General features: G+C 31.9%; 1 protein-coding gene across 2 annotated transcripts in view; it reads left to right on the forward strand.

The window, feature by feature from the left end:
- Window positions 1–25,640, forward strand: part of EPHA3 (EPH receptor A3) — a 218,075-nt gene that overhangs the window by 166,193 nt on the left and 26,242 nt on the right. For both annotated transcript variants that reach the window (XM_026700759.2, XM_087937437.1), the window contains 5 exons: window positions 12,785–12,909; window positions 15,264–15,426; window positions 18,346–18,448; window positions 19,206–19,273; window positions 24,857–24,982. In XM_026700759.2, coding sequence (XP_026556544.1) covers window positions 12,785–12,909; window positions 15,264–15,426; window positions 18,346–18,448; window positions 19,206–19,273; window positions 24,857–24,982 — 585 coding nt within the window. The remainder of the gene's footprint in view (window positions 1–12,784; window positions 12,910–15,263; window positions 15,427–18,345; window positions 18,449–19,205; window positions 19,274–24,856; window positions 24,983–25,640) is intronic.

Here is a 25,640-nt window from a genome sequence, read left to right on the forward strand (position 1 = left end):
CAATCCCTAGAGGCAAGGTGCTAATTATGAATCTGACACAGACAGAGATGGACAGCTGTGTCTCTGACAAGCTGATATGCAGATTTGCCTGATTCCCTTGCCAATATTAACTTAGAAGCTGCATTACATTTAGGTTGCTGTTTTAAAGATCCATAAATTCATTAATTGAATGTTTTTGGGCTCATAGGTATACCTTGATTTTGGGGAAATAATAGCACTGTACTAAATATAATACTATATCTAGTATTTATTGTATCCTGGTATTAATCAGGAGTATTCTGGGGAAGCAAATTTAAAAATAAAGACTATATTCTTTATTGCTACTCTCTGCAGTATATTTAAGTTCTACATTATTTTGTACAGAAAATCAAGTCTGAGAAAAAACATTCAATTCGGTTTTTAAATCAGCTTCAAGTTACTTGACAATAATTCAGGAAAAAAATAACATATAAAAATTGCTCCAGTTCCAAGGAGATTAAGTCAAATAGCATGATTCTGGAGATGCAGGTATTTATTTGGAATGAAAAACTCTTCTCAGGTTCAGTCATATTGCCTTTAGGGTGTAAAACAAATTAAACCACATATTGTAAAAGAAAATGTTATTTTTATAAAAAGTGTTAAAGGTGCAAACAATGTAGGAATGTGTGAACTGTATAAATGTAAATGCAAAAGAGCAAGAATTGTGGAAAAATAGGACAAGGAAGAATTAAAAATAGCAGAAAAAGTACCCATTGGTTATATATCTAAAGAAATACAAAGTAAGAATTTTCTTATTTATTTCAGAAATCAGTCTTCACTCTTAAACAGTAAAACTAACCAGTACTTATCAAATTGCAGAAGCAAAAAAATCTAAAAGTATCAAATTAGATAAATATATGAATAAGTTCATATAATTTCTTCCTATGTCAAACTGTAATTTATAATAAGTGGATTTTAAGGAGTTGTTCCTTGGAATCATAAATGTCCATATTCATTATCCAAAAAGAAGAACAAAAATATTTATATGAATATACCCTGACATCTGAGGGTGATTGTTTCCAACATCATTGGACATTCATGTATTAATTGCAGCATATACTATTACTACTACCACTATGTACATGCCCTGCTCTTCAAGTTAGAGAGCACTTACTATGTAGTAGAGAAATTATTTGTGGTAAATAAAATACCATGTGGATCAATTAAAATTGCAGATCTTTGGTGTTGGAATAGGGCAGAAACTAATTCTCATTCAAATGTTAATTTATATAATATTGCAATCTGATGCCTACTTAAAATTCACTATTTTTCCTCCTGCATTTTGCATTGCAATTTTCTTTTCAAAAGATAAGCTTTAAAAGAATATATTATATACACGAAAATGTATAAAATCTATTTGTAAAATTATTTGCACATTTGTGTACAGAAAACAAAATTGCAACATCAAAACATTGCTTTAATACTGAAGAAGAAATAAATAAGATTTGTAATTATAACATTCTTTTGTGACTTGTTACAATCTTTTATTCTGATTTCAGTAATATTGATTTTTCAGTTGAAATGTAAAAACAGTATAAAATCAAATTTGTGCCTAAACAAACTTTGTTTGTTTTTTAAATCAACCTCTTCTCCTGTCCTTCTCTTCCTTAAAATTACAACTTTTAGAAAATCACATAACTTTTTTGCAGTTTCTGGGACAACTACAAGATATAATTAGTAATGGAAAATACTATAAAGCCACTTGATAAATATTAATACAGATGACAAATAAATACAAAACTAGTAACAGACTACTAGGGAAGAATGGTTGAAGAAGTTTATGGACTTGGCTGAAATGGCAAAACTTACCACTTTGGTTAAAGAAAAGAATATAAGTACTTTTGTTTCTGAACTTTTTGCTTGATGTGGAGAAGAATGAAACTCTGGCTTTGGAATTTACTGATTAGACTGATAGATCTTTATAGAAATGGTTTGTTCATATTATTATGAAAAAGCAAAAAGCTGTGATTTGATGTTAATGCCTTATTTTACTGTAACAGAGAGAGTCGGAAGTCAATGCTTCTTTTTCTTTGTTATCTTTCCTCACTTCTCCCCCCCCCCACAGTGCTCTTCTATTTACTTTGTATTTTGTATTTTATAATACTTTGTATTTCAATAAAAACATTAATGGAGATATAAAATAATAATAAAAACCTAGTAACAGACTGAAGAGTATCTGCATGGAATGCAACTTACAAAATTCACAGAAATGACAAAATTGTTGATGAAGAAATATAACAAACAATACTAACATAAAAACTGAATTTAGATAGACTTTCTAAAGACTTTCCATAAAACTCATGTAATGAATGACAATCCACAGCATCAAGTTCTTTTTCTCCACAAGACCCATTTATGATACTATCAGACACTCTGTGGAATACTCATAATCTCTTATCATTCTAACCTTCAGTAACTTCTCAGCCTCAACCCATTATATACAAACATGTATATAAAATGTATCTTTTTTCTAAGCTTGTATTTACAAAGCATGCAGTAAACAGAACAGGAAGACAAATAGCTTGCAAGATATACACACATAGAAAAGTAAGCCTGGATCTGTTGGGAAATCAGGTCAGACTTTGTTGTGGCTATTTTTGAAACTGCATACCAGTTAATGGATTCAGATAGTCCCAGGCTTGATTGACAGCTTAACAATTCCCTTTCAACCTAAGCAAATCTTCATCATCACCTCCTTACCCTTTCACCTCCCTATTAATGTACTACCCATAACACTAAAAGAGACATGTGCTAGTTTGGCTTATTCTGAGATAATTTTACCTGTCTCTTGTTGAATGTAAAAACAATATTGGTAATGGCAGTATATAGGATTCTGATTTAGAGTATCTGTACATTGGTTACAGAAGCTTAAATCTTCTTCCACATCACATTCTTAATTTCCCCACAGAGAGCAATAGTTGGAGAAAAGAGACTAGTTATCATTCAGGCAAATAGTTCAAAATGAGAGAAAAGCAGAAGACCAGGTATAACAATCTATGTAAAATAAGGATGATATCATATATGGCAAGTGATTCCATAAATTCCAGATTTCAATCTATCATAGTTTGCTTGTTTTTTATTTGTTTATTTTTGCTTTGGAAATGCCTCATTTTATTGGATCTAAATTCACTGAGCTTATACCATAGAAAATATGGGAACAGAATTTCTATATTCATGTGATTTCCTGAATACCTAAATTCAGAGGATTCATTTGCTACTAGAACTATTCTGCCATATTTTAATCAGAATACACCTAGTCCAACTTACTGCTAAAGAAGGCCACCCTATATCATTTCAGATAGGTGGCTGTCCAGTGTTTTCTTAAAATCCACCAGTGATGAAGCACCTACAACTTCTGAAGGCAAGCTGTTCCACTGGTTAACTGTTCTCACTGTTAGAAAATTTATCCTTAATTCTAGGTAGCTTTTCTCCTTGATTAGTTTCCATCCATTGTTTCTTGTCTTGCCTTCTGTTGCTTTGGAAAATAAATTGATTCCCCACCTCTTCTTTGTATCATCCCTTCAAATACTGGAATAGTGCTATCATTTCCCCCCTAGTTCTTCTTTTTTCTATATTGACCATACTCAATTACCACAACCATTCTTCATATGTTTTTGTCTCCAGGCCTTTAATCGTTTTAGTTGCTCTTCTTTGCACTTTTTCCAAAGTTTCAACATCTTTTTTGTAAAGTGTGACCAAAACTGGGTGCAGTATTCCAGGTGTGGCCTAACCAAGGTTTCATAAAGCAGTACTAATTTTTCATGTGATTTTAATCTATGCCTCTGTTTATACAACCTATAATTATAATTATATTTCTAGATTAGAAAATGACCCTTAGATATAGGTAGCAAAACAAAGAAATATCCATCTATTACATAAAATAGGTACCTGGGTTACTTGGGATGCAAATTGAAAGGATGGTATTTCACAACATCACCATTGGAGATTGTTTCTGTAATATCCAAATACACACCTACATTTTTCTAACCCTGTTTTACAGTATCTAAAGGAACCTCGGGTTAGGCTCCTGAAATTTGACGGTAAAATGGTTGTGGTTTTTCGTTTTAGCAAAACAACATTGGAAATAGTTATATTTAGACTGTGAAGTCAAACCCAAAGCTTACTTTTTTCAGTCCCACCTAAGCCTTGGGGAGGGGGCAAAGGGAGCAGAATAAGTAGTGGTATTTAAAGAAGTTCAGAGAAGATGAGGCTAGGCAAAAGTGATTTGTTTCAAGGAAAGAAACTAAAACAGGAATGAAAGACTGAACTTAATTTTTATTTCATGAACAAGTTGTGTAACTTTACTGGCTTTCAGATAGTATGGATAGAAGCATTCTTCATCTTGATCATTAAAGTCAATGTTTCATTTATAATTTTTCCAATTAGTCAGTGGTTTTCCAAATCACCTTTTAAGCTGATGTCTGAAGATGAACCACTTCATGTTTTCAGTAAAAATGTAAAAAGCTTTCCATTATAAACATGCTGTTCTGAAATATATTTCAAAAATTTGTAAAGAAAGCAGCTTTGAAAATTCATTTCTGATAAATTCATTGTTGGTCCATTCACACTTAAGGAATTTAAGAAAATATGAAAAAGCTTCTTTTTCCAGAATTATGATGATTAATAATAATGTTTAAGGCTATTCTGATGTTATCAGTATGCTATTGATTCATTTAAAATAATTAGAAAAGGTGGTAGGAAATAATTACTTTTAATTAGTCATAAATATTTATGAAGGTTATCTTAACAGACATACTTGGGTTTTTTTGCAAGTTTTAATGAAATAACAGAGACAATAAGAATGAATTAAAAGGACTTCCGGTGACGAGATATAAGTGAACGGAGGTGCTGAAGCTCGCTCTGGGTTTCATACTATCTCCTCTTGCTGTTGGAGTGACCCTTAGGGGTGCAGGCATCTTTAGAGAAGTGTGCCAATGTGGGGAGACTCAAGTCATGGTGTGGAAAAGGCGATTCTCATCGCGACGTAGAGAAACCCTGTGGAGACCGACAACAAGAGACTGTCAGCAATGGCGGTCCTAAAGCCTTGATCGTTGCATACAAGAGGAAGCAAGTGAGTGACAGACTGTGGTGAACGAAGAGTGCGAGTGAAAGAATTTGTGGTCCTGATTGAGCATTGAATATTAGAGTATCTTAGTCAGAGCGAAGCCCGAAAACAGCGGCCAAAGCAGATACAAGCGGCGGCGAAAGGGCTCGTGAGACGGAAGAGGGTAAGGATGAGCGATCGGACAGAGAAGATAAGAGAGTCAGAGGGATCTGAGAGACTGATAATAATTGGGGGAGAGAAAAAGAAGAAGAAAGAACAATAATTTAATTTAAGGGAACTTTGAAGGATTTGAATTGTGGACTTTGGGGAAAATTGGAAGGACGAACTTGAGATGGGGGGGGAGACTTGAAGTAAGGAATTAAATTACAACTTTAAATATTCCACGAACAAAACTGAATAATTTATTAGTCTCCTTTTGGATTATTGGACTGGAGCTGTAGTAAGTGGAGAAGATTTATTAAAGAAAGAGACTATTTGAATCTAAAAATTGACTTGTTAAACTTTCAAACGAAAGGAGAAATGACTACAGCGGACAGTGTGGTGAGATAGTGAAATCAGAGACATTACTCAGCAACTCTGTACTTACGGTGCACTCGGTGAAAGAATCTTGAAGAACTGAATATTATATTAAGACACTTTAAGCTTTTAAATTTGCAGATTGCAACAATTATTTATTGACACCAACTTAACTGATTTTTGAATGTGGTAAATGTAATTTATATATATTTAATTGATACATATTGTAGTTTATATTTGGTTATAACACACATTAAAAGGGAGGTGATAATTAATTATTTAGGTATAGATATTTGATTATAGTTGATTAGATTGAATTAAATAATTAATTGTGATTAATTGTGATTATTATAGATTAAGTAATTAATTATTGTATAGTGAGGTTGATATATCTATATTCAGATTTGTAGGTATTTGAAATATTATTTTATAACACTATTTTGAGATTTGGGATTCTATAACATTCATAGATATACAGGTCAATATTATTTAAATTTAAATAGAGGAATTTGATGTATTATTAAGAATTATAAATCCAGATATTTGATTTAGAAATTAGCTGTAAAAGTGTTCTGGAAAATATATATATATTGATAAGAGAGGTTAATCCTGTAACATATCATATTAGGTCGAGATATTATATACAAAATTTCTAGAGAAGAAACAATTACATACAAAGGAAAAGAAATCTTGGTGTTTAAACAAAACCCAAGAAGAGTGAGAGAGCAGAGGCGAGATTATAAATTCTTGGTGAACCAATTAAACCAAAAAAGTATCATATTTAGATGGCTAATCCCAGAGGGAATGCTAATCACTTGGGAAGAAAGAAAAATTAAAGTAGACTCTGTGGAAAAAGCCCAAGAATTCTATGAAAGATTAATAGGCCATGAAGAATCGAGTAGTAGAGACAAGTTAGAAATAAATTTGCAAGGCGACCAAGACTACCAAAAAAAATAGAGATGGGAATTGTAGGAATTCAAAAAATAAACAACATCAAGAGAGAGAAGAACTGAAGACACACAATCAGTCACAAAGAGAGACAGGAGTAACTACAAGACAAAGAGCAAGAGTCAATTAGGTGATGGATGAAGAAAAAAAAATACTATCAATTAACATAAATGGCCTAAACTCTAGGATAAAAAGGAAAAGAATATTAACCAAATTAATTAAACAAAATGCAGATATAATATGTTTACAGGAAACTCATATAAGGAAGGAAGAAGAAAAATATTTAGAATGCCCCAAGCTCGGGAATTTGTATACGTCGCCAGCAGATTTCAGGAAAAAGAAAGGGATAGAAGTATATGTGAACGACGATATGAAAGCAAAGCCAATTTGGATAGACCCCAATGGAAGAATTCTGATGTTACAAATTTGGATTAAATCAATTCTAATTCTACTAGTGGTAATATCTGCCCCTAACGATAACCAAAAGGAATTTTTTAAACAATTACATGAGAAATTAGTGGAATTAGATAAAAGGAATATTTGTATCTTGGGAGATTTCAATGCTATTGTGGACCACCAGAAAGATCATTGGGGGTGGGGGGGGAGAAAAAGAGAACTACCAAAAACATGTGAAGAAATGAGATTGAACTAAATTTGATAGACATGTGGAGGAAATTAAACTCTGAGAAAAAGCAATTTACATTTTACTCCAACCCTCACCAATCATAGACACAAATTGATATGGTGTGAATGAATGGTGAATTAGTAAATGAATTAAAAGAGATTGAAATCTTACCAAATGAATGGGCAGATCACAACCCGATTCAGATAGTGTGGAAAGGCAGGAAGAAACCAAGGAAAAGGTGGACCTTAAATACACAGTTAATTAAAGAAAAAGAATTTATGAATAAACTTGACGAGGAATTAGACTATGTTTTAAAAGAAAATAATAATGAGGCAACTACAAAACAGAATATTTGGGATACAAAGAAGGCAATAATAAGAGGCATAACGATATCATACACTACTAAAAGAAATAAAGAAAAATATGCCCAACAAAATAAATTAGAACAAAGAATCAAAGTATTAGAAATTCAGCTGTAAAACACCCCAAAAGATTGCAAATTGAAAAAAAAAAACAGATGATAATAACTAAACATAAATTAAATTGAATCGAACAAGAAGGAATGGTCTCAAAGTTAAACACAGCCAGATATTTTTTGAACAGGCCAATAAACCAGGAAGGTGGTTGGCCTATAAACTTAAAAAAGAAAAAAAAGATTGATCTACCAATTAATAGATGAGAATGGGGATGCCCAACAAGGGATAGAACAGAAAAAAGAAATTGCATGTAAATTTTTTGAAGATCTTTATAAAAAGAAGGAAGTAAATGAGGATATGATAAGAAACTATTTGGGTATTACTAAAGATAAAATAATTAAGGAGGAGATGAAGGAAATGTTAATTAGAGATATTACGTGACCCAAGATAAAAGCAGCAATAGAAAACCAAAAGAACAATAAAACCCCAGGACCCGACAGGATACCAGGGGAACTTTATAAAAAAATAGGAGAACAAATAAGAACAAATGGTGGAAGTATATAATGAGGTCCTACTAGCAGCAAGAATGCTGGATTCATGGAAGAAGACATTGATATTGTTGATTCCGAAAGAAGATTCAGATTCATGACATATACAAAACTATAGACCAACTTCCCTGTTAAATACTGATTATAAAATATTTACTACAATTATAGCAAATAGATTGAAAAAAATATTGAATGAATATATACATAAAGATCAAAATGGATTTCTTCCTAATAGACAAATCAGGAATAATTTAAGGATAGTATTAAATATTTTGGAAAACTACGAAGCCCACCTGGAAAAACAAATAGCCCTTGTATTCTTGGATGCACAGAAGGCCTTTGACAATTTAAATTGGCAATTCTTAATTCAACAGATTTACAATATGAATCTAGGCACTAAGTTTGAAAACATCGTGACTACAATTTATGATTCACAAAAGGCGACTATTATAATTAATGGAGAGTACATGCGCTCAATAAAAATAGAGAAAGGAGTCAGACGGAGATGTCCATTATCCCCCTGCTCTTCATATTATATTTGGAAACATTGCTTACACGAATTAGGCAGAACCCAGGAATAAAAGGACTAAAAATTTAAAAAGAAGAATATAAACTCCAGTCATTTGCGGATGATGTGGTATTTTTCATAGAGGAACCAATTGAAACAGGTCAAGAATTACTGAAAGAGTTAGATCAATTTGAGGAAATTGCAGGACTTAAAATTAATAGGGGAAAAAATGAAATTAATAACTAAAAATTTAACAGAAAAACAAAAACTAAAATTGGAAAGGCTAATGGGATTACAAATAGTAAAAAAAGTTAAATACCTAGGAATTTGGTTGACGACTTAATGCAAAACTCTAATGGAAAATAATTATAATAAATTATTACAACAAGTTAAAAAACATTTAGAGATATGGGTTAAATTGCAAATCTCCTTATTAGGGAGGATTGCCACTATAAAAATAATATTCTGCCCAAATATATTTACTTATTCCAAACAATACCAATAAAAATACATAGGATATAGCATTACATTATTAGAATGGGAAAACGTTTGGACAAGGAATAATAAAATTACAAGATTAGCAGCATATAAAGAAAATGCCTATAAAACGTTTTATAGATGGCATCTCTCACCCTTGAGAATAGCAAAAATGTCTCCTAACATGAATCCGAATTGCTGGAAATGTAAAAAGAAACAGGGAACATTTTTTCATATGTGGTGGTCCTGCACTGAAGCCCAAAGATACTGGCATAGAATAAAAAAATGGTTGGAAGAAATAACGGTGGAGCAAATTGAATTAAAACCAGAATTCTTCCTATTGGGGATATTTAATAGACAAATTCCTAAAAATGTCAAATATATAATACTGCATATTCTTACTGCAGCAGAATAACCTTTGCACAGTGTTGAAAACAAGCAGATATTCCAACAGAGGAGATGGTTATACAGAAGATAACAGCCTGTGCAGAGATGGATAAGTTAACCTTAGCACTTAAGGACAAAGAAACAACAGAATATTATAGAAGCTGGGAATGCTGATATGACTGGATAGAACAAAAATAGAAAGTATATTAGTAAATAGCGTAAAATGTAAATCATAAATATATATTCACAATAAGATGTGTTTGTAAATGTATCACCAATATTGATAACAAACAAGGAACCATAGACTGTCGATAGTAGAATTGTTAGTTTTTTAATCATTTTCTTTTTTTTCTATTTCTTTTCTTTCTTCTTCTGTGTGTTGTGTTTGTTTGATATTTTGGTTTTGTAATCAATAAAGTTTGTTTTTTTTAAAAAAAGAATGAATTAAAGAGCTACAAAATGATTTACTAGGAAATAAAAAACATGACATTGAATTATTAGTTGTATTTTAATATTTTATTCTTTTTTAAAAAAAATCTTATAATCTGCTTTAGTAAATATGTGAATTTCAGAGAACTGCAGTTATTAGATTCTTAGAAACATTAACAATAGCAACAATAATAACTATATAAAGAAAAAACCCACACCAGTGTCATGCATATGAAATTATTCCTCAGGTGATAAAATATGATTTAAATCTTTTTGCTAACAGATTTATAAAAGCATTTTCAAAGAACTTAAACTCTTTATATTAAGATACTTTTATTTGTTGAATTATGGGAAATGCGTTCAAAGATAAATCCCCAAAGCTACAATTAGGTGAATACTATTTTTCTTATGTACATATGCTCTATTTAGGAATAGTCCCATAGGTATTGTTCTCCAGCTACTAGATTGCTCAAAAGATTGAGCAAATGTACATAGAAAACTAATTATATTTATGAATAAAAAGCAGTGTTTTAGCACTGTTCCCTTTTTTCTAATGTAGTGGATGCCACTGAACTTTTCTTCATCATCCTATTAATGGCAGAAGTCCTAAGGAATTAATATCTTGTAGTTCTTTTCAAGAATCATGTATTGGGAAGTTGTTTATGGAAGGGTAAGTTTTTCCTACAAATGCCAGTTCTTCCAACCTTCCCTAGAATTATAAGCGCAGCACTTTTCTTAACCACTTCAGCTTATTAACTAATTTACTAATACAGTTCCAAGCTATTAATTAAATTTGTAAATAATAGAAGTCATGATATTATGATCTTACTAGTTCATGTACTATGGTCCTGTGTCTTTTACATCTTTTCCCTCATAGAAGCAATCCATAACTCATCCTCCAGCTGACCAACTTTATAATTCTTACTTTGAGCCATTAAGCTACGTTATACATTTTGCGCTGAAACCTATCTCTTTTTCTGAAAACTGTCTTCTCTTGTGAAGAAATGTTTCTATTTTAATATATAGCTATACTCTTGGCAACTGCTTGGATGAGTTTCTGCAGTTTTCTTGGCAAGATTTTTGAAGTAGTTTGCAATTGCCTTTTTCTACGGCCATGAGAGAGTAATTGATCCAAAGTCCCTATTATTCAGTACCTAAGGCACTGTCCTGGTTTCAAGCCCCAATACCTTTAACTACACTACATTAACTCTTAATAGGAATTAGTATTACCTTTTTTAATATTTACTCTATTTGATGAGAATTCCTTTTCATGTATACAGTATTATCTCTTTTTGATTTTTTTCCTGCTTTTTATTTTTCTGTTCTTTGCATAATATATCCCAAAGTGAATAGTATAATGGGGGGAGAGGCTGGGGGTGGATAGAAGTACATATTTGGCAATTTTTAGAATTAGCAGTTTGGAAGATCATTTTTTAAAAATTTATTGTTATGATTTGCTGGAACATACCTTGGAATGGTTGGTCATGGCTGGTCATGGGGGGAAGCACTGTAGGAGTGCACTATGATGGCTTCCCTTGGGATTTAATTCAAAGAGGAAAACTAAGCAGGTTAAAATATATGTGGTTGAATGATGTATGTGTTTCTGTGTGTCTTAAACATATCTTGGCATCTTGTGATTGAAGTAACTACTAAATCTCATACACCATCCACTCAACACGAATACTTTATCACCTTTTATTTTCTTGTGATGGCAAATTAAAAGCTGTTCTTCAGCAAACAATGCAATAAAAATAAAATTGGAAAACTTTTTTTTTATTTTAAAAAAGTACTTTATTAAAGTTCAAAATATTAAAAGGTTTTAGAAAAACTGTTTAATTAATATGTAGAAACTTTTTTCAAATTGACTTGGATAAAGTACACTGATTCAATATTTGGTTTATAACAATCAAAGTTGTAATAAATGAACATGTTTAATCTTCTTTATTGTTTGATCTTCACTCTTTTTCCAGGATTTGTAGTATATGAGAGAGAGAGAAAAAGAGAGAGTAGAGTGTATAAACAAGTTGCACATATATAATTTATACATTGAATTGGATTTTTCTATTTTATAACAGTCAATGAAATTAAAATGATTTAATATAGTCATAACTGAATGATAATTTTAATGTATTTTTTTAAAAAAACACATGACTATATCTAACAAATTTCTGTTTCCCATCATCATATACAAATCATCTTATTTTTACTCTCTCTCGCTCTCTCCCTCTTTGTGTGTGTGTGTTTGTGTGTGTGTTTTTGTATGTGTTTGTGCATGTGTGACTGTTGACATTCTGAAATAGGTGTCTTTAATTGAGCTTCATAAAAAATTATTAAAAATGTGGGAGAAATTTATTAATCAGAGTGAGGTATTGGAGAACATGGAAAATGTCAGCAAAAATAAGACATTTAACAGCATACTAATGATTATTACTAACAATAGACCTCTTGGGATTTTGCCCATAATGTATTCAGTTACATTGTATATCTGACAGGAGGAACATTATCAATGAGCTGCAGATTTCAGTAATAATAGCACAGATTCTAATGAATAGACAAAACTCTCCCTTTTGGCTTCACATTTTAATATAGCAACTGAATTTCATTGCTTACATTATGGTAGCAGATTAGAAACATCTGCTCATTCACCACTATGGTACTAGCAAGAATAAGTCTAACTTATTTTTCTTCAAGTTATCCTGCTTCAAGGCTTGAATAAAAAGTTTGCAATCTAGCTATTAAGGGTTGATCCAAGTCCAAGTTTATAATCAGGATCTATTTATATCAAATCTCCTATTTGGTGCATTTGTTTTCTTTCCTTAACCATCTTTTTCTTTTTTCTTCTTCTAGCTCCATCGCCTATTACAACAATAAGAAAGGACCGGACTTCTAGAAACAGTGTCTCTCTGTCTTGGAAAGAACCTGAACACCCAAATGGGATCATCTTGGATTATGAAGTGAAGTACTATGAAAAGGTGAGAAGACACCACAAAAGGGACAGAACGAGTCAAATCTAGTTTGGATAAAGATAAGTAAACATGAAAGTTAAATAAGGGGGGGGGGGGGGTTGAAAAAGATTTTTATTTTCATAACAAAAACAAAGTGAAAGTGAAATATAGTTTAAATGTGCTCATGGTTCATATACTAGCTTTCCCATAGTATGAGCAAAACATAGAATTACATTTGCATTCTAGTAAGGATCATATTAAGTTATATCTGAAGTAAGCAACTGTAATATTTTACCATAATATTTTAAAGGTTATATTATCTTGATTTAAGAATACAAGCACCTAATGTTTATGTAATAAGGCTTTCTTTATCTAGAATATAAAATAAATTAGATTAGATAATGTATTTTATATTAATCAGGATTTTGTAAACTTTTGTAAGTATGCAAGGCAAAAAAATACATCCAAAATATTCCAATGTCTTAGCTCTAGTTTTGCAGGAAAGCCAGTGACAAACAATGCTGACTTTTCCATATATCAAGAATTCCATTCCCTATTCTCACTTCCTGCTAGGAAGTAATTAACATTTGTAAAGGTCATCCTGTTGGTTTGAAATGTGAAAGTTTGAAATGAGTTCTAGGTAGAGTCACAAAATGAAAAATTTGGCAAGGACAAATTAAAATTTAAAATGTTATTGTCAGTTTTCTTACATAATATAGGGATGTTTTCATCTTCCCGCTATCCTCAACCATATATAATGAACTATGTCCAGATTATATATGTGTGTTTTTTACATATAGATATAATATATGTTATACTAGTTGTATGCAATATTAATAATTCAATAGTGTTACATTAGCTATTTGCAACTATAATCAGTTGCATTAACCGTCATGCAAAATATAGCAGTTATACTGCATTATATTTTATTTAATGACCATGGTGATTTGCTTGACCGCCACAAAAATTGGTCACATGATTGCCTGTTTTATGAGCACAATTTATGATCATAATGGGTAAGCTCTGTGACAGTCATAATTCAAGAACCTGTAAGTCTATAAAATGCAGATACATCTTATGACAAAATTAAGTAACTTATATAGCATTATTTCAACTCTAAAAAAAACTCTGTTTACTAGGTATTCCATAATATTATGCCATGTTGGAGTTGTATGAATGGTAATCTATGAATTGTAATATTCACTGTTTAGGCAATAATACTATATATGTTAAGCTGAGGTACATACATAGAATTGAATTATAGCCTTATAACTTCCATTAATGTCAGCTACAGTACTGAAATGTTAGAATGAATGACAGAAGCTGAATTATTCCTAGGCTCATATGTGCAGCAGTACTATCCAGAATTTTTCCTCCTTTCAGTGATAGGAAGAAAACTTAACATTTTAAGGTGTTGAAACTTAGTCACAAGCAATGAAATATACATTATCTGCATACATATTACCCAGTATCTGGGTCCAGAGAGATCACAAATGACATAATCTCTGATCTACATAAGTTATAACATAAATGAAATTTTAGCAGTAATATCTAAGTGTAATGAAAGAGTTAGCCAAGTTACACTATTAGCTTATCTTCAAATGCAGTAATCAGAGTAATTTAGTGCTAAAGCCAAGAGCCAAATTCAAATGATCAGGAACTCCTGCATGTTTGTTCATATCTCATATTGGAAACAAGAAGCAAATTTGTTCTAAGACTGTCTGCATTTCCTCTGTGCCATTCTTCTAAATGCACACCTATTCCACTAATGCTGTTGGTCTATAAGTTTCTTAACTTTTACCTTTTCATGAAAAGCCATAAAACCAGTGATGTACTTATTTGCAAAAAGGGGTTCCAATTTTACAAAACATCAGACATGATTTCTTACAAAAAGCATGTACAATGAGAAAAAAAGGAGATCTTTTTCTGCCAAGATGTAAAACAGTAGAGATCAGATTTGGAATGGAAATATCTGGTAGGATATTGGTACATATTGTCAACCCTATTATAGTTCTTTTTTTGAAGGCAAAAAAAAAGGTTCTGGAATTGAAATCTAACTTTCTTCTCTCGGATCTAATCATACAATGTATTTGAGGAGGTAAGATAAAAAAGATTGATTGCTCTCTATTGAAAAATCTTAATACACCAAAACAATTCTCAGAAAGGGCATCTATGATTATATCAAACACAAAATCACTTTAGCTATTCTGGTTACAGAAGATAAATGTACAATGAATACAATTAACTTATACTCAGAATGCTGTTTGCACAGCTGGAATAATATGAGATGGGAACTGCTATGAAAATGAAATAAATTCATTCACTATGGCAACCAGGTTTGACTACCTGGGTTTTAATGAGGCCCATTTCTTTTTCTAAAGCAGGAACAAGAGACAAGCTACACCATTCTGAGAGCAAAATCTACGAATGTTACTATTAATGGCCTTAAGCCAGACACCACTTATGTTTTCCAAATCAGAGCCCGAACTGCTGCAGGATATGGCACCAACAGCCGCAAATTTGAGTTTGAAACCAGTCCAGACTGTAAGTACTTGGGGAAAAAAAGATTTTAAATGATTTCCTGCACAACTTCAAAATTATATGGCTGACTAATTTCATATTGTCCGTAGTTCAGCAAATATGATTTTGTATTTATGATCTGGCTTTCTCGATAACTTGTATATAAATATCTATTTTTGTCATTATTCTTAAAACATGTTTTGAGAACTATATCATGAAATGCTGTACTTTCTCCTGTCACATCTTATTTATTTTTCCAGAATTCAATGAATCTTACACTAGGTAGAACTGATGCTGGATAGAAATATCGAATATCATAATCTGGTCTTGTTGAGTGAACTTGTGAAGTCTAAACTTCTGAACTCTTTCTCTTTCTTTCTAAATATTTAAAAGCCACATGGCAGTACATTTGTTTCAGTAATTTTGCTGGAAGTAGATTCCTGTATTCTTTTCTTCCCAAAAACTGTTCAATATTGTTTTCTCATTTGGGAGAGAACTTTCGCATTTAATTGCAGTTAATTAGTAAATTCATCCATCAGTTTTTTCTAATTCCAGATTTTCAAGTGGTACTTGTAACAGATATCTAACAGATTCTTACTTATATTTTTCTTCTTTAATAATTTTACAGGCTCTGTTGAAAAGTAGTTTCCAGGCAAATGAAAACATTATAGTAAAACTTAATGGTTAACTCCCTTTCCCATTTATTTACCCAACTATTAAACACAACCTAGATATTTATACTTTACATTAAAAATTATTTTGAGTATTTATATTAATGTTTTCATCTATTATCATTTTCTTCCTAAAAAGAAACAAATCCCAAATGTTTACATTTGGCCTACTCTGTAATGCAATATAAATGGAAGATGTTCTTAATTATATTTTATTGGACTTATATAATTAATTTTATTAATTTATTAATAAAATTAATTATTAATTTTGCAATTCCTGCATATTCTCCAATTTTCATATTTCATTCTGATAGTATCAGCGAGATTCCTCTTTTCCAATGTGCCAATTTTTTCTTGTATCAGAGAGCATCTAAATAAATTGTCATATTTTAGATTTATGTCTTTGAGAACATGTTTTCTGCAAAAGTACAGAAAACTTGCCTTGATTTTGATGACATTTTTTGAAGAGGTTTATCCGTTTTGTGTTGGAAACTCGAATCTGTTTTGGTTTCTTTTGTTTAATGTGTGGTGCCCAGAACGGGACACAGTACTCAAAAAGCAGTCTTACCAAAAAAAGCATCTAATCAGAATTTTAAAAATCCAATGATTAGTGGATTATATCCAATGATTATATCCAATGATTGAGAAAATATTCTTCTGCTAATGCAGTCTTTATGTTTTTGAGTAACCTTATCACACTACAGATTCACATTTGAGTTTCAACTAATTGCTATTTCAAGCCATTCACATTTGAAATATTTATACTTTGAACATTTGTATTTTTTTAAAAAACAATCTGCACTTTTTGTAAGGTTAGAATTGCTCTCTTAGTCAACAAATTAATTTTTCAGTAACCTTAGATTATGGAATAAATGGAAGAATATTCATAGATATTTCAACTCTTTTTTAATTTAGTTTATGGGAGAACAAGGAAAAGAAATATGTTCATATATTTTGTCATGTGAAATAAAAATGTGTGAATGACTGTGAAAGTAATAGAATAAAGATAACAGCTTTGTGTTACATATAGCAGATTTTTCTTTATTTTAATATTAATTGAGAACAGATTACAATGTTACTTTTCCATATTAAATTAAATTTAGATAAGTTATTTTTTAAAAAAATTATAATACCTTGTGCTTGAAAATGTGAATATAATCCAGTCAAGATTAACATTCTTAAGTACCTTTTATATTAGATATTTTTTAGCATAATAATTCAAGAAATGACCAGCATAGATCCAGGTTTACTTATTTATTGTAGGAACTGAGTTAGCACAAAACTTCTTTGAGCCTCATAGATGAACTACATATTTTATTAAGGAAAAATGTTCCTAGGAATTCTTATTCTATTAATATCATACACATTTTGACCTTTTTTTAAAAAAATACATACACACGCGCGCGCGCACATACACACATAATTATAATTATCTTCATGCCTTATAGCCAAAAGTGTCATTTTCATGAAAAGATGTCTTATTTCAGTTATAGAATACCACTTCTAAGAAAATATCTTCTATTACTATAAAGTCATTCTGAAACCTGTTTCTTTTGTTAAAGGAAGAAAGATATTTCCTTTTTAAAAAATCTGACCATTTTTAAACTTACTAAAGCAATAGCACCTTCTTGCCTACATTGTGCCTACATGAATAAAGTTATATTTGCATTGGTAATGCTGGTGTCTTGGAAGGAAATAATTCTTTTCTGGGGTAGAAATGGATAATATTCTGAAAGTAAAACTATACTTTTAGGTTACTAAATTTGCATTTCCTAGTCACTCTGTCCTTACTTTCAAGGAGAAAGCGGAAGTGGACTGAATGGGAAAAGAGGAATTTGAATTCTTGCATGTTGAATTAAATGGTGTTTAAAATGCCTTTATCTGGTTCTGGTGTCCTAAAGTTACTCCAACTTAAATTTCAGTATATCAAAGTTCCTAAGCCAGGAAACTCTGTTGTACAAATTATTATCTTGTAAGCAATTGACAAATAAAAATAAATAAATAAATAAATAAACCTTGCATTTCTCAGCAATATAGCAAATCTTGCTTCTCTCTCTCTCTCTCTCTCTCTCTCTCTCTCTCTCTTTTTCTTGGCAATTATACAATTTATTTTTATCTCTGTAAAAGATAAAAGGTCAATAGGAGAAAAGGGGTAACAACTCTCTTCTAAGCTAAAAACAAATGATGCTGCAATACCATTTTTATCTTCATCCAGTTACCATCAGTGCTTATTGTTTCAGTCCTCAATATTTTTTTTCTTTTTCACTTTTAGCTTTCTCCATCTCCAGTGAGAATAGCCAGGTTGTAATGATTGCTGTTTCAGCTGCAGTAGCAATTATTCTGCTCACAATTGTGGTTTACATTTTGATTGGGAGGTTAGTTCCTTGTTCCTTTTACACATTGGATTTTATTTCTTAAAGCCTGCAGTAGAATGATAAGCACTGTCACCAAGATACTGTCAAGGATACTCAAGGATTTAATTTGGTATGCGTTTCAAGGCAAATTGATCTGATTCGTACTTCCTGGACTAATGTGCAAGTTTGGCTGTGATTATCCTTTGGGTTTCATATTTCTTTGAATTTTGCTCTGCAGTTCTCAGTTCAAAATTGATACCCAAAGCATATAAAAATGTATTTAAGATATTACAAATATATACAGATATATTGAGAAAAATATTTGAAATGTATATGTTAGTACGTTACAGAAATATGTAAAAGGGTTTTATGAATGTACATAATGAAAAGTTGACACAATTGGAAATACAATGATCTAGTCTTTACTGCTATGTTCTGAGCCAAAAATTATAGAGGAATACATAACATGGCTGTTAACTCTAGCAGCCCTTGTCCTATTAAACTAGTTAAAAATAACTATTTATAGATAATTGTGAGAAAACTAGATGAATGAAAAATCAATATGTTTCCCCGTATATTTCTTCCTTATATTCCCATAAATTTACCTCCGCTTTGCTTTGTAGAGTTCATAGACTATAAATGTTAAGAAAATGTTTCTGAGACATATATATAGACAAAATATTTCATCCTGAAGTTGTCATGTGTACATTTGTATTTACATACCTAGCTGTTTATAATATGTTGCCTTTCTGATATTCTTATCTCTTGCTGTTTTTAGATTCTGCAGACATAATAAATCAAAGCATGGCTCTGATGAGAAGAGGCTGTATTTTGGTAATGGCCATTGTAAGTTACAAAAATTGTGCCAATCACTGATTTAATCAAATTCATATGTATTCTAAATTTACATCTTAGTAATAGTATACTGCAAAGTTTTGTAGCTATAGATATCTGGATATACAGTATTCTTTCTTCAGAAACATACAAAAGAAGGGACCAATTTTCTTTATATTCAAAGTTGTTCCATTCTGCACTAGCATCATATTTGAGAGTTGGAATTATCAGTAAAATCATGTTCTTTGCCAATATCTAAGCCCATTGTAGCACATTTTAGATAAAATCATAAGAAATGATACCTCTGCACTAATGAACATAAGAAAATCTCTTCATTTTAATGCTATTTCCCATTCTCTTTGCTATAGGTTAAATATAGGGATCAGTTCATCCCAGGACAGCAGTAGTTCACTTTGGGAACATGAATGATAAGTTGGTACCACTTACCAAAGTAGACAAATCTATTTTTCCTAATTCTTCCTTGAGATACAATTGATATAAATATCCTATTCTTGTCTCAAAGGTGTTTTTCCCTATGAAAGAAAAAGACCAGATGACTGCAAAGAAATATGGTCCTTCCAAATGCTTCTCATCCTGTCAGAACTAATCCTTCCATCACCCAGACAATCCTGCCAGAAGCTTCTTGGATGAGAAGCAAAACATCTTCTTCCTCAGGGGAAAAAAAAAGCCCAATTCAGTTTGTCTCTTGAAAAAGCACCTTTGAGACAACTATTACCTGGATGATTAAGAAGCTCCACAGATCTATATCCAATTCTTTTTTTAATCAACTCAAAATTATTTTTCAGTGGTAGCAAAAGAGTTTTGTTGAAACAGAACCAACCTTTGGTTTAGTAATATTTGTAATATGAGTTTTAGAATCAAGAAAAATATATTGCTTATAGAACAATAGAATAATTCATTCACTATTACAATAGAATAATTCATTCACTGCTAACTTCTTAAACTATTTCTGACATTTTTAAAAATTTAGCAGATTTGTTCACTATTAAATGTTTATTGATACTTCCAATAGTAAATTATAATAAAGTATTGATTCATATATATGAAATTTAATCTTGTAAAACAACAAACATTTTAGTAATTCCATGTTGTGAACAGTGTGAAAATATGATTATATTTTGAAACTCTGTTAATGTTAGGACTATGTCTTTAGATGAACGGATATTAATTACTACATGAAAAATCTCCTTTTTGAACTGCTAATAGTAACTGATCCAAATAGACTGGCTACAATAAAGGACACAAGGGTGTGGGTGAAAAAGAGGATATTCTATGTATGATTTGAAGTTTTTCTGCACACCTTTTGTGTTGAATTAGGACTAAAGTCATTTAAATCAGAAGTAATGCTTGTAAAGAAATATGATTGTAAATATGATTTCTTGTAAGAACAAATGGCTGGGAACAAGGCAATCTACTTCTATATAATAATCCATTTTTTTTTAACTTAAGAACTTCTCATTTATCAATGCAACATATATTTCATATATTATACATTTTACTTGCTACTCTTTTATTCCTAATCAAGTCACAAAAAGGAAGTAGAAGTGCTTAAAATATGATTGTCTGATTGCAAGATTCCTTTTATGTATTGAAGTTTATTTGTCATTCTTACAATTAAAGGCTACTACACCTAAATACAATTGTTAAAGTGACTGAAACTTCAAATTGTTTATATCTGGAGTCTTTACAATAAAGTATTTTTCTTTAATGTAGACATGGAGGCTATGATTTGCAGATATTTAACATAGCACAATAATGAATAGCAAACGGCTTAAGCTACCCACTTAATAAAACGTGCTTCATGTCACAAATCTTAATTATTCATATTCAGTTAGATTTCAAAACTGATACTATATTTTAAAAATCTTCATAACAGAATGTAATGAGATTTAAAAATCCTCTTTTTTGCTGAAAAACAAATTATTTAACAGTATTTTTATTTTGTTTTGCTATATTTCCTAAATGTTGATTCTCTCTCTCCCTCTCTCTCTCTCTCTCTCTCTCTCTCTCTCTCTCTCTCTCTCTCTGTGTGTGTGTGTATACATGGAACAATTTATGGTTTACTAACAAAGTTTGTTTCTTGCCAGGATGGAAAACTTGTTTCTAAAAAGATAAATTCTGGTGGATTAATAATGTCTGGAAGCCAAACTGGAAAATATGTCCCATTAATGTTCCATGAATCATCATGGCTAGCTGTAAACTATTAAGTGATGATAGAAATGCAGTCAGAAAAATACTCATAGGTGGTCGTCTTTCATTCTACTAAAATAAATTCCAGGGCAAACATCTGACATTTGAAACAAGCTTCTGAATCAAGCATTGAGGAGTTCTGGTTTTATTTAAAACCTTTACAAATCTTCTGCTTCCTTTTCATGACTTCATAACATTAAACATTTTGCTGTTAAAAACCTAACACTCCAAACAGTTTAACTGTGACATGTTTTATTAGAGTGCATATCATCAAAGTTGTATAAAATCTTTTTTGCGCCCTATTGAGACCTCCAAATATAATTTGTTCTTCCCAAGTTTGCATGAGGAGACTGTAAACTCAACAGTACGGGACATATTTTGGAGTTCCTTGGCACGTGAAGTGCATGTAAATACAGCAAACAATATTCTTCTGGATTAATTGCAACAGTATAAAACAAAATCTATGTCTGGAATACATTTTTTCCACATTGGCCCATAAATTCCTGACTTACTCCAGTCTGATTCTGAATTGCTAAGGGGGGAAAAGCCTCAGCCGTTAACAGTTCCTGGTAGTCTTATTTCCTCTTTCATAATATCAGAATATAATTTTCCTCCTTAAATTCATCTGTTTGCCTTTCATAGGCCAAGTCTTATTAACTTTTTCATTTCTCATGGGACAATTCATATGGTTAAAATAGAATTGATTCTGCTCTCATAAAAGTAGTGATAAAGTTCTGCAACTCAGTATATTTGCATGTGTTTATTTTCTGCTGCAAGACAGTCATGTAAGAACGTAACACTTCTGAGCTCTGACAAAAATCTTTCAAAATTTTGTAATTGTGGAAGGTTACTTTGTTTTAAGGGGAAGGAAGGATATGTAGCAGAACCAGCATGGATGGCAGGGAATGCTTTTGAGACTTAAACCGTCTGGCAAGATGTGTACATGGGTTTTAATTGTTGCTGTTTTTCAGAAAGTTGTGTTGTAATGTTTCCTTTAACAGACTTCAGTCTTACAGAAAACAATGCATGCCATTTTAGGCAAAGCACTGTCTCTATTCTGAATGGTTTCTTTAAATTGTATTGGGGGCAATTAGCATTAGAACAAAGGAAGTAAGTATTTGTAATGTGCTTAAAGTCTTACAGCAGCTGGTTTGGTACATTAGGCAGGAGCAGATAAAGAGTTCTGATGTGAATCAGATTGAAGAAATATTCAACTTGGCAATCTGCTTGCCACACTTAGGTGCTTCCCTAAAGAGCTTCCATAATGTTTTCTTCTCTATCAAACATCATTAGGTTGCTAAGAGTCCTCTACAAATTCACCTAACACCTCTATAAAGTAATTTGGGTTATTAGCCATATATTGTGAGGGTCATCATTGTAGCTTTATGTAGGAGATATCACATGTCTAATTATCTACCTCAACATGGCTAGCTAGAACAGTTTGCAGTTGACCATGTATGCAAACTTCTATATAGAATGATCATCAAAATTGTCAAATCTTGGAAGCCTTGCTATGTCTTGGGAGCCTAATAATATTTGAACAGAAATTTTGCCTGGCTTGAATGTGTTCCCCAATCCACACATTGGCTGACACTGAATTCTAACTTTACCAGAAAATGAATTTCTACTTCTCTGTTTAGATCCTCTACTTCTATTATGCCTCTTTTAAAAATAGACAGTAGACGGGAATCTGTAATTATATTTAAACATTAAATAAAACACAATGGTGAAGAATGATTTAGAGCAATAGAAGAGGGTGAGAAAATTTTAAGATGATTATTATTCCACTTCAAATTTAAACATATACAAAAAGCAGATGTCTAATTTTTAATGAATGGATTTTCCAAAGTTCCAAAGCATTGCTACAGAGATAGCAACCAACCTTTGAAGTCAATTCCTATCAGGCCTAGCACAAGAATAACATCAAGCAACCCAGTCAAAGTTCAGTTCTTTAATGCTTACATTAAGTAGACAGAAGCTTGTCAGACTAAAACTTTACTATTCGCTTTACTAAGGGATATGTCCTGGAAGACTCTAGGGCAGGGGTATCAAATTCAAGGTCCATGGGCCAGATCCAGCCCATGGAGTGCTTAGATCTGGCTCATGGAGCTACCCTGGAAACAGCAACAGACTGGCCAATGGTGCCTTACCAGCAAGTATGTGGCCATTGCAAGCTCTGTTTTTGCTGAGGGATGCAGGAGGCTGTCGCAACCAGAAACAGAGCTCGGGATCCTGTTTTCTCTGGCAGAGCTCTCGGGCTGCCACTGGTGCCCCCAACATGAGTGACATTGAGCTGGCCACGGCCAACCTGGCCACACACTTCCAGTCCCCACAAGATCAAACACAACCCTGATGCGCCCCCTCAATGAAATCGAGTTTGACACCCCAATCTAGGGAATGGCTATCTTAATTCTGTTTGTCTCCTATCCAACTTTGGGCTGTGTGGTTTCTTGCCTGGCTCCTGACAGAAATGCACTCTGTCTTTCCTATCACTTCACTGTAGCCCATCACACTACCTCCCCTTTGTAGGAACAATCCATCACAATTACTAAATTCTTTATGAAATCATAAATAGAACTTCTCAAAAACTGTAATATTTCTGGGTAGGACATAGGAGCAAGCAGTTAACAAAGAAGGCCTAAATAAGGTTAATCTAGTTACAGGGCTCAAGAACAGATTTCTCCAACTTTTCCAGCTTTTATGGGAAAAGAGGAGATGGTTCTGCATGAGCGGTGACAAGCATGCATGCGCACAGCTGCATTTGCACCCACTGGTCACACATGGTCATTTGCCTTTTTCATGGCCCAGTTGCAAACAGCTCTTAGGCCATGGTTCAGGGGTTAGGGACCTCTGATCTAGAATATACATGAGAGTCTAGGATTGTATATTGTGGGTTTTTATGTTTTTAATTCTTGAATGCCACCCAGAATTACCTGTGTGAAATGAGATAAAATCATATAAATTAATAGATTAAACAGATAATCTCTATTTTTAGGTCTGGGAATGTCTTTCTTCCTTAGTGGGGCAGCTAACATTACTAAACATGGAAAAATATTTTGATAAATTTAGTAAGAAATGTTGTTGATATTATGATATCATCTACCTCAAAGTACATGATTAAAGCTATAAAAGGAGAAAAGATTATTGGACTCTTTTTCCAGTCTATGGAATATGAAGAAAATGGTCAAATTATAGTCCCTTATAGTTGTTTACTGTTGAAATAAATTATTACTTGTCCTAAAAAGTAGTGTTCTATAAAAAAATACAATTTTTCCAGAAGAATTTCTTTCAAGTACTTTGTGCATGTTCTCTTATGGAATCATTAACTTTTTGTGTGTGTGATTATTTATCCATATATTTTCTTGTTCTTATTGTTTTACACAGTGAAGCTTCCAGGACTCAGAACATATGTAGATCCACATACATACGAAGATCCCAATCTGGCTGTTCATGAATTTGCCAGAGAACTGGAGGCTTCCAGCATAGCTATTGATAAAGTTGTTGGGGCAGGTAAAAATATTAATAATGAGAATCACTATGTCGTATCATTCTAACTAATCATTAAAGAACTTTGATCTTTCATTCTGTGTTTAGAACATCATACAGACTGACAGAGCTAATGTCTTTTTCAGTCTAGGTAACATATCATTTAGCTTTGCATTATAGCTCTGACTTGAAACATAATATCTGTGAATGCATTTGAAGTATTGTGTTAGTACACAAAAAGTAAAAACAGTAATGTTGGCTTGTCTTTTAGGGAAAAACATCTCCAAATTCCACAACTGATCAAGCTTTGTTAGGACTACAATATTACAAACTAATGTGCCAAGTTTGTTAATCTTTATGAGGCTAGGTGATACCAAACTAGGGGATGAGAAGTACTGTAAAGAGATAAAATTTCTACACTTAAGGATATAATTTAGTCATACACAGTTGTGGAATTAAGACATTAATTCCTCCTATGTACTATAAATATAGAGTTCAGTTAGAATTCCAGGACAGAAAAAAAACCTAACCTATATTAGAAAATGCAGAATCCAGCTGTTTCCAATCTATCCCTTGCCAAGGACAAATCATATATTTTGCATTTTCCTCTGAATTTAATGCAGTGTCCGTTGCAGATTACAAAATTTCAAATCATATGTATTGAAGATAATATTAAGCACCG

This window comes from Pseudonaja textilis, chromosome 7, assembly GCF_049901715.1.
Source record: "Pseudonaja textilis isolate UNSWEBS1 chromosome 7, rPseTex1.2, whole genome shotgun sequence".
Taxonomy (NCBI): Eukaryota; Metazoa; Chordata; class Lepidosauria; order Squamata; family Elapidae; genus Pseudonaja; species Pseudonaja textilis.